At 40.4% G+C, this 14,214-nt stretch overlaps 1 protein-coding gene across 1 annotated transcript in view; it reads left to right on the top strand.

The window, feature by feature from the left end:
* The window catches only part of galnt9 (polypeptide N-acetylgalactosaminyltransferase 9), a 91,553-nt gene extending 77,671 nt beyond the window's left edge, over positions 1–13,882 (top strand). The window contains exons 8-11 of the mRNA XM_062380115.1: positions 3,129–3,266; positions 4,869–4,964; positions 12,529–12,696; positions 12,902–13,882. Of these exons, the coding sequence (XP_062236099.1) occupies positions 3,129–3,266; positions 4,869–4,964; positions 12,529–12,696; positions 12,902–13,048 (549 nt within the window). The 3' untranslated portion in view covers positions 13,049–13,882. The remainder of the gene's footprint in view (positions 1–3,128; positions 3,267–4,868; positions 4,965–12,528; positions 12,697–12,901) is intronic.
* Positions 13,883–14,214: the final 332 nt, after the last annotated feature.

Raw genomic sequence — 14,214 nt, 5'->3', positions numbered from 1 at the left:
CCCGCCCTCCCCTGCCCTCCCCTCCCGATCCGCCCATGCACACGATCACGGATTCCTGTTATTGAAGTACCCGCGGAGCGCGAAATTACGTCGTTGGGGGGAGGCTTGATGATGCACCACGTTGGCCGGCACCAAGTCCAAATGCTTTACAACATCTCACCAAAAAAATTGAATTGCATCTGTCACTGGCGCTTCGTGGCTGGTCAGGGGAGTCTTATGACGTAACTGTTTTCAACACTGATTTAAAAGTGAAAACTAATTCATAAAACATTTCAATGTTTCATATCAACATATCTGACAAATCTGACGTCTAATGATGAAGCATTAGAGCGATGGAACGAGGATGGCTTGGTTTGAGCTGCCATTTTGAAGGCTCTATTCTCCAGGGCCATCTTGAATTTTTTATATCAAATTTTTTATATCAAAAGTAATCATATTATATTTATTAGTATTAATTGTAGTCTTACTACAACTAATACTAGACTTAGAGAGTTAAAAGATATACATAAATATACATCCACCTATACCTGCGAACTACACCCGTTCAGTGGCCTTATCTGTCTATCTATCATTTAATGTATATGGAACCATAGTTAACTAGATGAACATCGTGCTTTTTTAAGAAGACCTTTTCCTTATGTTTCTTTTTCATTTCTTTCCACTCCTTCTTCAGACTCTTGATTCTTTCAGTCTCATCCTTTGCTTTCTTTCCTCTTTTTTTTTACCCTTAGCACGACAGAGCTGACATGTCTAAGTGTTTTTCTCTTTCAAAGTCCAAATCGGAAACCAACTTCAAATCTTTTTATTCAAATCCAACTGAGCTGATGTGGCGTAAATGAAGGCCTCTTGATGTCCTTGTTGAGCTGCTTTGGGCGCCACTTCTCCTCTGTGACCTTGATCCGTCTGCTAGCTCTTTTATTTCCTCCAAGCGGGCCTCCTCTTCTACTCAACTCTCAAACTGTCCTCCAGAGCGTTGACCTTCATCTACCAGTCGCTCTCTCTCTGGGGGACCTCTGTCTGGATGGATTCCTATTTTTCCACAAGCTCCTGCTTGGTTCGTATTCGCCAGCGGCATATTTGCTGCTGTGACACTGTTGATCGTCCATCCTTGAAAAGGTGATGTGCTTTGACTTGTGCTTGAATAAAAGCTCCAACTCGTCACATGGTCACACCTTTGCCTCAGTTCCTTCTTGAGCCCCTGGGTCTCACCCTGCTTGTTTTGGAGTCGAGCAGTCACGGATTTCATTTCTTGCTCCTTTGCTCTGAACATCTTTCTTAGCTTGCAAGCAGTCTGTCACATCCTGCATGTGTTTTTTCTCCTGGTTCCAGGTGCTTTCTTTGCTGGCCTTCAGACAAGTTTTCTGTTGACTCAGCATGTTCTTCAACTTTTATTCTTAAATTTTTCCCAGATTAACTCTTCTCTCTTGCTTTGCGATTTCACATGATGTGCAACTGACCGAAAGACACAAATATACAACAGGTAAAACACAATTCCATCCTGACTCTTGATAGAAACAAGAGGACAGATCCGTCTCCTTTATACGGATTCACACTGCTCGTTTATCTGCCTTTTAGGACTGTCAAACTACTTTTTATTAATTATGAAACTTTAACAATTAAATCACATTTAGTGTTCAATTAAATATGGTTGCTGCATTTATCTTAAATACACTCTCTCAATACGAAAGTCCCCTAAACAGAACAGCAGCTGTGTAATATCCACAAACCCTCATGTCATGCAAACTATTGTAACGTCCTGAATGAATGTAACACAGTATCTTACCTCACCTCATGAGGTTTTTCATATAGGCTGAGTACAGGTACTTAGCAGTGTGTGGGTTGGAGAGACGGTGGGTTTTCTAGTGAAGTCTGTCAGCTGCTGCCACTTTCTCAGGTTCAATAAGCTTGTCTTATGGAGTTTAGTTTAGTGATGACTGCGAGTGGTTCGACATTCATTTCACCCCCCCTCAGAATCAGATACATTAAAAAATGAATAGCTTCTTTTTTGTTATCCCACTGATGCAGTTATCCCTTGATCTTTGTTATTATTTCCTTTTTTTGTAAGTGTTTCTAGGCTTCCTGCCCGTGGGTGTGTGCCTATATTTCACAGTTTCATGTTGTTTTATGTGGGTTATTGTAAAAGGCTGCATCTATGTTCAAGATTCATGGATCATGCATCCACCATCAACACTAACAATCCTCTTTGGGAACAGCAATTTCTACCTATATATTTGTTTGTTCGTGCTTTCATATGAAAGGTTAAAGTATTCTATACATCCCACAATAAAAATCTGAAAAGAATTGTTTATGAATGATGCAAACGTGTCACCATGATGTAAACCTAAAAACGCTCCCTGAAATGTGGTTCAGTGTTGGTTGGACAGTAGAAACGAAAGTTAACTCATTTTGAAAGAGAATACTTTCTCCTCCTCATTGTTTTGAATTGGGTATTTATTATTTATTATGTAGGCCAATTCTTTATTTTTAATCCATTTGAATTAGAAATGATCACTGACACCATCTCCCCCTGTCCACTGTCTCTGTAAACTGCCTATCACAGGTTTCAGCTTTCAATAACAAGCCCACACTCCACTTTAACTCTGTGCTGCTCATGTACTGCATCAGTAAAACTGTGAGACTCTACAGCGGAGATGAATATAGATTTGACAGAGCAGTGCTGTCCAGCTAGGGGTCATATGTGAAGTTTGTACGTGCATGTGCATCTGCCTTTGCATCAATTTCTATGAGACCGCCATTATCCTTTCACAATTTGGCTATACAATGTATGTGTGAATGAGGATCAGCCCTCTGTGCAGCCATTAGACATTCCCCCAATCAATCTAGGAAGCCACCTCCATAATGCAGACGGGCCGTGAGGGCTCATAATTAAGCAGTTGATTCGAATTTGTTCAGCACAGATCATGTCTAATGAAAGAACAATGAGGGTCCCCCACGACTGGCTCATCTATCCATCTCTTAACTAAATGCTTGTTGCATTCTCTCAGCACCTCACCACAGTTGCGTCTTCCCTTTCTCCACCAGGACTCTCACTTGCTTCTTAAGTAAATTAGCATCTGGCTAAGTCTTTAGATTTGATTTGTCTTTGTTTCCCCATGACTCGCTAACAGAACCCGGGGGTGGATTTCGGAGACGTGTCGGAGCGCTTGGCCTTAAGGAAGAGGCTGCAGTGTCGGAGTTTCCGCTGGTACCTTGAACACGTCTACCCGGAGATGCGTATCTATAACAACACCATCACATATGGAGAGGTGAGTAAGATGCTTTGTAACAGGATTATGGCCGATATTCTGCATGTTCATTTTCCCATGTTCTCATCTGTTATTCTGTTACAGAGCTGTGATAGACAGGATGCATCCAGTGAGAGAGCTAATTTGATTCCGTAGATGATAAATGCACAAAATGAGTTGGTGGTAACTCAATAATTTGTGAGCTGTGAGTTATCAGGGTGTTTCTGTGACTTGTCTTTATTGATAAATGTTTGACGTTGACACAAATGTCAGCAGCTTGTTGTGGTCTATTTTATTTTGCACTAAACTCTCTGCATCGGGCACAGAGTCACACAGGCTCACACGCTCCACACAAGTGAAAAACATGAATTCACTGTAAACAGTCTCACCGTTATGGCAATGCAGCATCATCACAGGGTTAAACATAATTTCCTAAAAATTAGTTTTCTTTAGAAAATCACTTATTAGTTTTCCTTTACAACTTGATTGCTTTGGGCTTGGCTTTGCTCTCAACACAGTGGAGGGCGACAGGAGGAAGATGACACAAGCAAAATCTATATGATCTGCAAGTGCAATGTCAGAATACACCGAAAATTAACCTCTACATTCATCAGAGCAATGTGAATCTACCCCCCCCCCGTTGCACCTGCCGTCAGCTTTGGCTCTCGAAGTCAGCTAATGGGTTCCTTGCAGCGGCAGCCACTTAAGTGGCACTATTTCAGGCCTGTCAACAGGCAGGGAAACACTTACCTTGTGTTGCCGCAGCAGAAGTGAGTCTCATCCGTCACTGAGCATCAGCGCCGCGCTAGGCCACGCTGACCAGAGCAGCCGAGTAGAACCCTCCCTGACAACAGCGCATGATAGATATATCTTTGCCTGGAAATTAAGCCGTAAGCATTCAAATCACACAGAGCCGAAAGCTCATGCTCAATGCACACCACCATCTGGAGGCCTGGAGGAGAGGGAGGGGTAGAACTGGGACTGGCCACTGCATAATAATATCCTATCATGGCCCATCCGTCGCTCTGTGATGATTTAAGACTCCTCTGCGTGAACAGAGCCCAATAGAACCAAAACTGACAGGACACAGGACAGGAGCGGGATGTAACATGCACAGAGGAATAATATGGTGAGATTGAAAGAACTAGAAAAGCTACAAAAAGAGATTGGCAATTGATTTAGTTTCATTTTGAATTCTGTGGCAAGCAGCCACTCACAAGGAAGAACTTCAAGTAGAGGTAGAAAACTGTTCCAACCAAATGTTTATCTACACAAAGGTTTGACTGACACAAGCTAACATTTCTAAGTGGAAGTAAATCAGCCCAGTACAGGATTCTTTGATTTGACACCTTTCATGTAGAAATACTGTAATTGCAAAAATTCAGATCTTTCCCCAGAGTTTTCTCTGATTGGATTGATCACCGGAGATATTATCTTTCTTTTAAAAACCATGCCAACTCATTGTTTCATGTGGTGAAGTCACTCTTTGATCAAGTAATTGACATTGAAATCGAAGTGCCTCTTTTGATAGCAACCTCTCGCAACATCCTCATGGCTGTGTGATGTCTGCAGAGTTTGTGTCTCTCACATTTCTAGTGACAGTATCTGTGTGTTGTCTTTCAGGTGAGGAACAGCAAGGCCAGTGGATACTGCCTGGACCAGGGCTCTGAGGACGACGACAAAGCTATCCTCTACCCCTGCCACGGCATGTCCTCCCAGGTAAGACCACACCCACAGACTGTGTGTTCATGTTCAGTGTTCATCACACTCAGTCAATCAAGTGGAGTTGATTCTTTCAAAATAACATCACAGGTTTCCTGCCGATGCCCTTATTACAGATGTATTCATGAATCAACTTATTCTGCGCTTTAACCTTTGATGGATCTCAACCGATCAGGCTTAATTACTCACATACGTTACACACCAGTTGATTTATTTCTTTGTGCCGTTGGCATGTTTCCAAAAATTTTGCGAAAGAATCAGTCAAGAAACAGTAGGGTGCTGAAAATGACCCGTGAAGAGGTTCTAATTAATTTTGACCATTGTGAAATTTATTCTTGTATAACTACAGTATATATATTTAGGAGCTATTTAAATTATAATAGAATTGTGTCTGGATTCAGTGAGGATGAATAATCTATTTAAAAAAGAGCTAAATATCCAGAAATGTACATCAATGTAATCATGGATGAGTAAAGAATCCAATAATGGCCTAAGGCAGACTTACACATTCAAAAGTGTCCCATCCATTCATCCATCAATTCATGGAGATATGTTTTACTTTGTCGGTAACTCCTATCATCAGCCAACAATCAGCAGACCTCATCTGAAGCTAACTTGCATGTTGCTATCACTGGCAATATGCTGCTCAGTTCACCAACAGTACTTTAGTTACAGCTTACAGCAACAAATTGAACAAATATACAGTTCTTTCAGGTGCATAATTACCAAACCTTGACTTAACACACTTCAGCAGGATACATCCTCTAAACCCGTGTGTGAGGAGATTAACTATTGAAAATCAATGAACGAAAGAAATAGATATAAACAGATATATTCCATATCACATTATGCAATCAATGTGCATCACATGTGCAAAATGTAAAGGGACTCAGAGAACCTGAACATATGGTCAAAGTCATCTTTACTGTCTATTCTGCCATATGTACAGGACAAATACAGGATGTGAATGTTTCTCTGATCCCTTGTGTAAACATCCCTGGAGTAAGTAGACAGAACATACACAAGTGCACAACATGTTAAGTACTCCGAAAGAAAAAGAACCCAACATTGTATGCAGTCAAAAGTCACACAGTGAGGTGAGTAGTGCAAACCGGAATGGATTGAGAAGTACAAAATACTTCATGGAAAGTATTCTACATCCCCAGGATGATAAAAAAAGCCGTTAAGAATAGCAGCAGATCTAGTGCTCAATACTCAAGGATCATTTTTGGGTCGAGGTTTTGAAATTAGAAAAAATAGATGAGAGAATGTTTTTTCATTCATAGAGAACGACAGAGCTGCCCCGTAATTGCCAATGTACTGTCTCATTTAATAAGCACTTAATCCTCCCGGAGTCACTAAACATTCAAACCAGATTCAGGGTTTTAAAGCTGGAGAATACGAGATCAGATCGTTAATACACAGTGATAATACATTAGCACTTGTTTAAAATGTGTACAAAGTCAACATGCATGGTAGCACGAGTCGGTACCTGCAGCCCAATCAGGTTGCATTTAGTCCAGGTCCTCCAGGATGGCACATCCATACATGCAGTTGCAAGAAGGTTTGCTGTGTCTCCCAGCACTATCTCAAGAGCATGGAGGAGATACCAGGAGACCGGCAGTTACATAATGAGAGCTGGACAGGTCCTTAGAAGAGCATCAACCCAGCAGGAGGTTCGGTATCTGCTCCTTTGTGCGAGGAGGAAATGGAGGAGCACTGCCAGAGAACCTTCAAAATGACCTCCAGCAGGCTACTGGTGTGCATGTTTCTGACCAAACGCTCAGTAATTTCAATTTCAAATATTTACATCGATTTGCAGTGTGGTTTTGAATCCAGACCTCAATGGGTTTATATGATTGAATCAGTGTACATCAGTAAAGATTTTCATCTTGAATAATTCGTTCAACAAGATCTGGTGTGTGATTTGATTTGATCTTAAAGTGTTCCCTTACTTTTTTGGAGCACTGTATAAAGGAACAATTCAACACCAAAAACAATGACACAGATTATTACAGCTGTGCATAAAACTGGTTCAGTCAGTTCATCCAACAAAAACTTATTTAAAATCCTCTTTGATTCTCCAAAGCCTGGCTTTATAAAATTGAAGTGACTGTGATATCAACTATTAAGATTGACGACTGTTGTTAATATGCACTCGTTAAACTGCAGATGGATGTTAGCACTTGTCACTAAATATGAAATCAACTAACCACATTGTTTTGAGTGGTTTCACTGGCAATGATGTAACGCTTCGAGTCAAGGCTCAGCCGCTTAATTGTGAAGATCCGTGAACACATTGATTCTAGCAGGAAAAAAACAAAACAAATCTTTTGATATGATTGTGAAAGTACGTTATTTTGTTAATGTCAAGTCTTGTTTCATGTATCCTGACTTCTCACAACAGGGTGTGGGCTTGATGTTTTCCACAACGACAGTGACATAATTGATCTTGGCAGTTCGGTATAACAATGAAACATATCTTCCCACTGCTTCTTGTTTAGTTTAATTTTAAAAGCATTTAAATGTTTTTACTTGCTTAATAAAATTACTAATAATAACATTCCGTATCCATTCTGGATAAAGCTGAAAGAAACGGCCGTGCACTCAGTATAACCTTTACTTGAATAGATACCAGGACGCAAGGCGTTGTGGGCGGGAGCTTGATGTCCTGTTTTGTTCTTATTCTCCTTTTTGTGCGGTGAAACAAAAGTCAATCCTGAAGACGACTCATTCAAAAACTGTTCATGCCTCATTATTTTCTTACATTAGTCACCTTCTCTTCCTGCTTCTCCTGCTGCTGAGTGCGTTCTTCACTCATCTGTCATATGAAGGAGTGTTTCGAGGACGCCAGTGGTCCCCAGCCTCTCCTCCGTTCTCCTCCAGTGAAAGTCTATGGGCGTCCAGCTTCACTGACTCCTTTAGTCCTCATCCGCAGGAAAAATAAACAAATGGAGATGAATTTTGTGCCCTTGTATCATTAGATTACAATGATGACCGGCATTACTGTGAGCAGGACAAATTCAATTTCATGTGGCATTGTGATTTTGCATTCCTCTTTACCAGTGCTCTTTTTACTTATCGAGAAATATAATTGGCCAGAATAAATCTTCATTGTGCCTCTGAGGAATGAGGCTCTCTCTGCCGGCAGTAGAAATCCAAATCATGGCTAATGTCTCACCTTTGTTCAATAGTATAATGAAGTGAATACATTTTGGTGTAGCAGTTACAAAGTCTGGATTAATTCTCTGCTTGCATACACATGCACACTAAGAAGCTGGCTTTTAAAATTAATGATGCGTCTTCTTTGTTGGTTCATGTATGTGCAGCAGTGCAATGTGAAGTGTTCTCTTTATTGAGTCCGCTCCTTGCTAGGTGTGGTGTACTCAGGTGTGCATGATGCTGATGGACAGCTCCTGCAACACTTATGCTAAGGTATAAAGGTATGCTATGTGCTTACAATATTGCATTTAATTGCATTTAATATTACATTCCAAAAAAAACAAAAACTAGAGCTTTCTTGTTATTTTTGTTGAGTTGTTTACTTTCATTCAATTTTAAGTCCTAGAAAAATGCATAATTTTGATCAAGGCTCATTTCATTGGGTTACAGTGGCGTCATGTCACAGCACTGTGTTTTTGAAGTGATCCAAACGGAATTTATCCAGTTTTACGCCACTTGGTTACAACACATTTTAGATCTGTGTGGATTAGAATAACCACTCTGGGGTATAAGGATGCAGCTGTGTGTAAACATCAATATTTATAAATCTGTATTAATATCTCAACCATAATACAGCCCACAAACGCAGCTGTCTCAGCTGTCATTGGCATCTTTCTGAAAGATCTTGCATCACTCAACAGGAGTTCGGAGCCAATGAGGAGCGAGTGGCACATGCGTCATCTGTTGCTACCTTCGCACAATTAGGGGATTGGTTTGCTCACCTGTCTTTGTGCTAGACCAACCAATTGATACTCAGGAAATACCCTTGCCATGAAAACACATCTGTTGTCACTGGATTGACAGAATGTGAGGAAAAAATGAAGCTTGAAATGTAGTTTTAAGTCATTATTCAGTCATCTTCATCCCAGTCCCTCTAACGGTTAGTGGTAGGCAACTTCTTTACAAAAATGTTGACAATTATTTCCCATTCATCAATTATTTCAAACATTTATTCCCCTACTTCCGTGAAGCTATTTCAGGCATCAAAACAAATCATCCATATCAATAACATTTTATTTTCACAAGAGATTTAAAGAATTTCTAAAAAAAATGATCTCTTTACACAATTCTCCAGGTCACATTTTATCCCCAGTATAGACAAAGCACAGACAAATAGATTTATCCATCTTGATATGATATAATAATATATATATATTCTGCCACATTTTTTGCCTGTAAGAGGCAAATTTATGCACCAAGACACCAGCAGGTTTTTATATTTTAACCGAAAGGAATTTAGTCATTGGACGTCTTAGTCATAAGAGACTCTAGCTGAGCAAACACTTCTGCAGATGTTCTGACTCCTGGTGAAAATCCTCTGATTGTGCAGATCATACGTTATCAGAGAAACAAGCAGGGCAAACATTAGCAGCAGCTCAGTGAGAAGCCCCCCCAGGATGAGTGTTAATGTGAAACTGCTTTATTCAGTGTTATTACCAGGTTTAATCACCTGATCTGTTTGTTTTGGAGAGGAGGAGACCTCTGTGGATAATTTGGCTCCTGGTAGAAACCTCCTGAATGATTAACACTGAAGGGATCTCTTACTGGGAGAAGCTGGACTGCAGGTACAGAAGTGAGGGAGAGGGGAACAACTTCCCTAATTCAACACTGTCTTCTTTTAGTGAGAGACCCCTAGAGGCAAAATCTCCAAGATTATGAACATGTTAGAACCCCAATACAATGTACAACGACTGCATCTTATATTTATATTGTCACAGTGTTGCACCATTAATGAGCTAATTAAGAAACTTGTGATTAGCTCGACCTCCAAAGTGGCTTTTACGATAACTTTTACGATGGCAGGAAATCAATGGAGCGTCTAATGGCACAGGTTAATTGGCTTGGCAGAATAATTTCCTCGCCGTAATTATTTGTTGTGGTCCCATTTGAAATGTATTAGCGTATAAAGGGGCTCCCCGACTGACCTGTAAACAGGATTTATGGAGATTATATGGGGTTTCCTTGTGTCCAGTTTAGTTAAGCCATAGTTTACTCCATGGATAAATCACAGTTCCTTAATCTATGAGGCCCTTTAGGCCTCCATCTTGTGATAAAATTGAATATCACAATGGTCTGTCTTGCATTAGCTTGAGATTTTGAATTATGTTCAGATAAATCTTTGCCATTCCTCAGTTTAAAGAGATATTCTTACCAGCATCGCCATGCACAGCCCGACCAGCTCCAGTGAACCTTGAGAGACACACAAAGTGGCGCGTCATTGGTTTCTTATTTTTTCAGAGTGGATTTCTCGAGCAAAACATTCGATTATAACTCGCAGCATGAATTCTCTGTTCTCACAAAGAGCAACACCCACATAGTTTTACATGCCTCAAAAACCTTTGTTATGTTTGATTTATAAACCTGAACACAAACTGTTAGTACAAAAGCATCCCACAATAAATTGTTTTCACAGTATTGCAGGTGAAATCTTAATTTTACAGGTTTGTAGACAGGATCGTCACAAGGTCCTTCTTTTGAGTGGGGTTGAAAATGTCCTTGTATTCGTCACTTTCTTTTTCAAACCCTCAGAAAGTCTGTTTGTAAAGACTGAGGAGCATCAGACTGAGACAGAAGATGTTACAACATATTTTCACATCAATAAGCACTGAAAGAGACATTGTTCGCTCTGTGACATTGATTCCTCCTGGGTCGTGTGTGTGTGTGTGTGTGTGTGCCCCCCCCCCCCCCCTCAAAGCAGCTGCTGTCATATTGTCTCTATCTGTCTTTATCTTTGGCCTCTCGTTTTTCACAGAGGATCATGTCTATAAATATTAAATGTTATCTCTACCGTATCCTTACGTAATAGATCCCTATCGTTGCAGAGCCTTTATGTGGAGGATTAAACAGTGAGGGATCAGGTTTGGGTTTGGGTAAACATTGTGGCATTAATGAGATCTACACTGTGGTTCCCATGCAGAGCCGGTCCTCACCAGTTTGGTGCCCTAGGCGAGATTTTAGCTGATGCACATTCAACTATAGACACTTACCTTTGAATACCAATCCTGTCTGACTCTAAATAACGTAATGTCTTATCATACATTCAAAAAATATAAACAGTAAGAAAAAATTACATAAAGCTAAATATAAAAACAATGTTAGTCGGGTGTTGCACAAAAAATAATATCAAAGAAACCTGTGTACACAACAAGTGATTTTTAATTATAATACCAATGACAGCATTGCACCAAAAGGTATAGTTGAAGCACAATGTAGATGACAGTTGTGAGACCACATGATGTTAAGTCTCAGACGTTCTTTATCCATAGCAGATCTCAGTAGGTTCTAATGAGTTCAAGCTTAGAGAAGCTCCTTTCATCAGCAGCCACTTTGATGGCACTAGGTGTGCAATTCTAATTAAACATTAATCTAGTGTGATCATGCAGAAAACCCACCAAAGATTTCCTAGAATAGCTTATGTGGTTGTGTAGTTGTGGGGGTTTTCTGCTAGTTTTAGACATAAATGTAAAGTAATAAACGTAAATCATTTAGATATGTTTTTCTTCCCTTTGGATGAATGGAGTCCGAAGCATTTGCCTCTACCTCCAATATAACCATACAACTGCTGCTCTGCACTGGACTGCTCTACAAATTGCAAACATCAATGTCTAGTCTAAGTTAAAGATAGCTACAACAAGCCATGGCTACAACTGAATTACCTTATTGGTTTTCCATTCTTGTACATTTTTAATGGACGGGTGTCCTATGGATGATTAGATAACTTGTTTAGCTTGTTAAGCAGATCAGTTGCTGCAGTCTTAACTTTTGACTTTTGTGGAATTATTCAATATTCTCCAACTTATCCACCATAAAAAAGCAGATTCAAATGTATTATAAATAGTGTTTCAAATGGATTTCATTGTAAGTGATGTATAGAAGAAGTAAATTATCAACCTGAACTTTATTTTCATTAACAAACTAATTCCAATGGTCAGTGAAGCTGATGATACAGGAAGATACAGCATTTTCCACTTTGGTACCCGCACTTTCTTTGTACTATCCTATAGATCCAATGTCGATTACGTTGTTGTTTAAAATAATTAGCCTAAACAGGAAGTATAACAGCATTAAACTTTTCTGTCCGTTTTGCAGTTTTCCAATCAGCCTAAAATCTTTTTTTTCCTCTGCTTCTTAAGTTGTTGTGTCTGTGAGGCAGAGCAGCTGAGCGTCATTGCTGTGCACCACATTCAGTTTTCACAGAGTCACCTATACAGCTCATGTTTCCCACAGATATCGCGGTGCTCTTGAAAGAAAAAGTCATGTAGGTGTTTTGGAAACTGTGATTTCTGCTGCAGTGCTTGATTCCAACAGTGGAAACACTTTGGTTATCTCTGTGTTGCAGCTGGCCCGCTACTCGACTGAGGGGCTTCTCCAGCTTGGACCCCTGGGGTCGACCACCTTCTTGCCTGACACGAAATGCCTGGTTGATGACAGCAGAGGACGCTCTCCCAGTCTGAAAAAATGTGATGTAGTTTCAAGAGTTTCCCAGAGGCTGTGGGACTTCACACAGGTAAAGAAGCAAATAGACACCTTTTCTCTTTGGTCATAAATACTGCAACACCAAATGTGGCACGTTGGTGAATGTCTGTTAACTTCAATAACTGCTAGAGCAACGCACATTGCAATTTTGGAATTAAAATGTGAATGCGCCATCTGTTTGTTCTCAAGGTTTCTGGGTTAAAGCTGGCCATAATTGCATGTTTGTCTTGTTTCAGAATGGGCCAATCATCAGCAGGGACACTGGTCGGTGCTTGGAGGTAGAAATGTCCAAAGATGCCAACTTTGGCCTTCGCCTGGTGGTCCAGAGATGCTCTGGTCAGAAGTGGATGATACGAAACTGGATTAAGCATCCCAGGCACTGAAGCCAGAGCAGAACCTCTGAGACAGCTTGGGCACTGTTTCAAGTTGCATTTGGAGCTCAAACTGTGGACTGAGAGGAGAGGAGCAGGGACTGCCGGTGCTAGTCTGTAGTATTCCACATCACGGACTGCACCGCACACACTGAGCTTCCCTCAGGCCAAGGAAAGAAGAATATGATCAATTCTTGTGTTCCACGGAAGCTGTGTGTTCTCAGAGACCTTACGGCGAGCTGCACAGTTCGAGACGGCCCAGGATCCTGACATTCAGCCACATGTATAGAACAGAGTAAGGAAACACCTGAGTGCCGCCCCTGAAGGTGGTTCAAAGTCCTCGGGATACTTTGGTTTTTAATGTAAATCTACTGATGGGAGAGAGAGAGAGTGTGTGCGTTTGCGTGTGTGTGTGTGTGTCTTTTTTTCTGAGTGCATCTGAGCAAATCAAAAGATGTAATTGCCGTCTATCGCCACATCACAGTTATTATTTTGGGCTGTGATTTGGAAAATTGCTTTGGACATATTGTGCTGCCTTGGCAAGTCATGTGACCAGAGGGGCTGCCCATCATCTGATCTGGAGGCGTTTCACCGTCTCTCACACAAATCACGACAAATCACAAGTGTTTCTTTCTTTGGACTGTGTTGCTCACTGCGGACCGGAGCAATCATGTGCCTTTTTCCTCATCTTTCTGCTTCATCTGACAAGGGAATGTCAGTCCCCAAAAAAGCATGTACAAAATTATTTGAGAAGTTATTAATATATAAAATATAATGTATAAAATAGTCTAATTACAGTAATATATTGTAAAAAGTGAAATATTGATATCCGTTCTCTGATAACAATTAGGGTAATAAAATCATTTTTATGATGAACCAACTCTCTACGTCTTTTACTTCCGTCATCAATTCAAGGAATACAATTCAATTTTTTGTCTCTGAATAGACTTTGCTGTGTTACATAAATGCTATTATTTTTACTCTTGTAAAGCCAGTTGCTAACAACACCAGTACAATTGCCTGTCTTTTGTTGTGCAGACACTTAAAGGCCCTGTGCACTGTAATTGCTTCAAACGCCCACTTGATAACTGGCCTTCAGAAAGCTCTCCAGTTATTACACTCACAAAGAAACTTTTTTTCATATACTTCGTTATGTTCGGATTTTTGTTTCACTCAAT

The sequence above is a fragment of the Platichthys flesus genome, chromosome 3, assembly GCF_949316205.1.
Source record: "Platichthys flesus chromosome 3, fPlaFle2.1, whole genome shotgun sequence".
Lineage (NCBI taxonomy): Eukaryota > Metazoa > Chordata > Actinopteri > Pleuronectiformes > Pleuronectidae > Platichthys > Platichthys flesus.
Note: the sequence above shows the minus strand (reverse complement) of the source record. Positions and strands in the feature narration are given on the sequence as shown.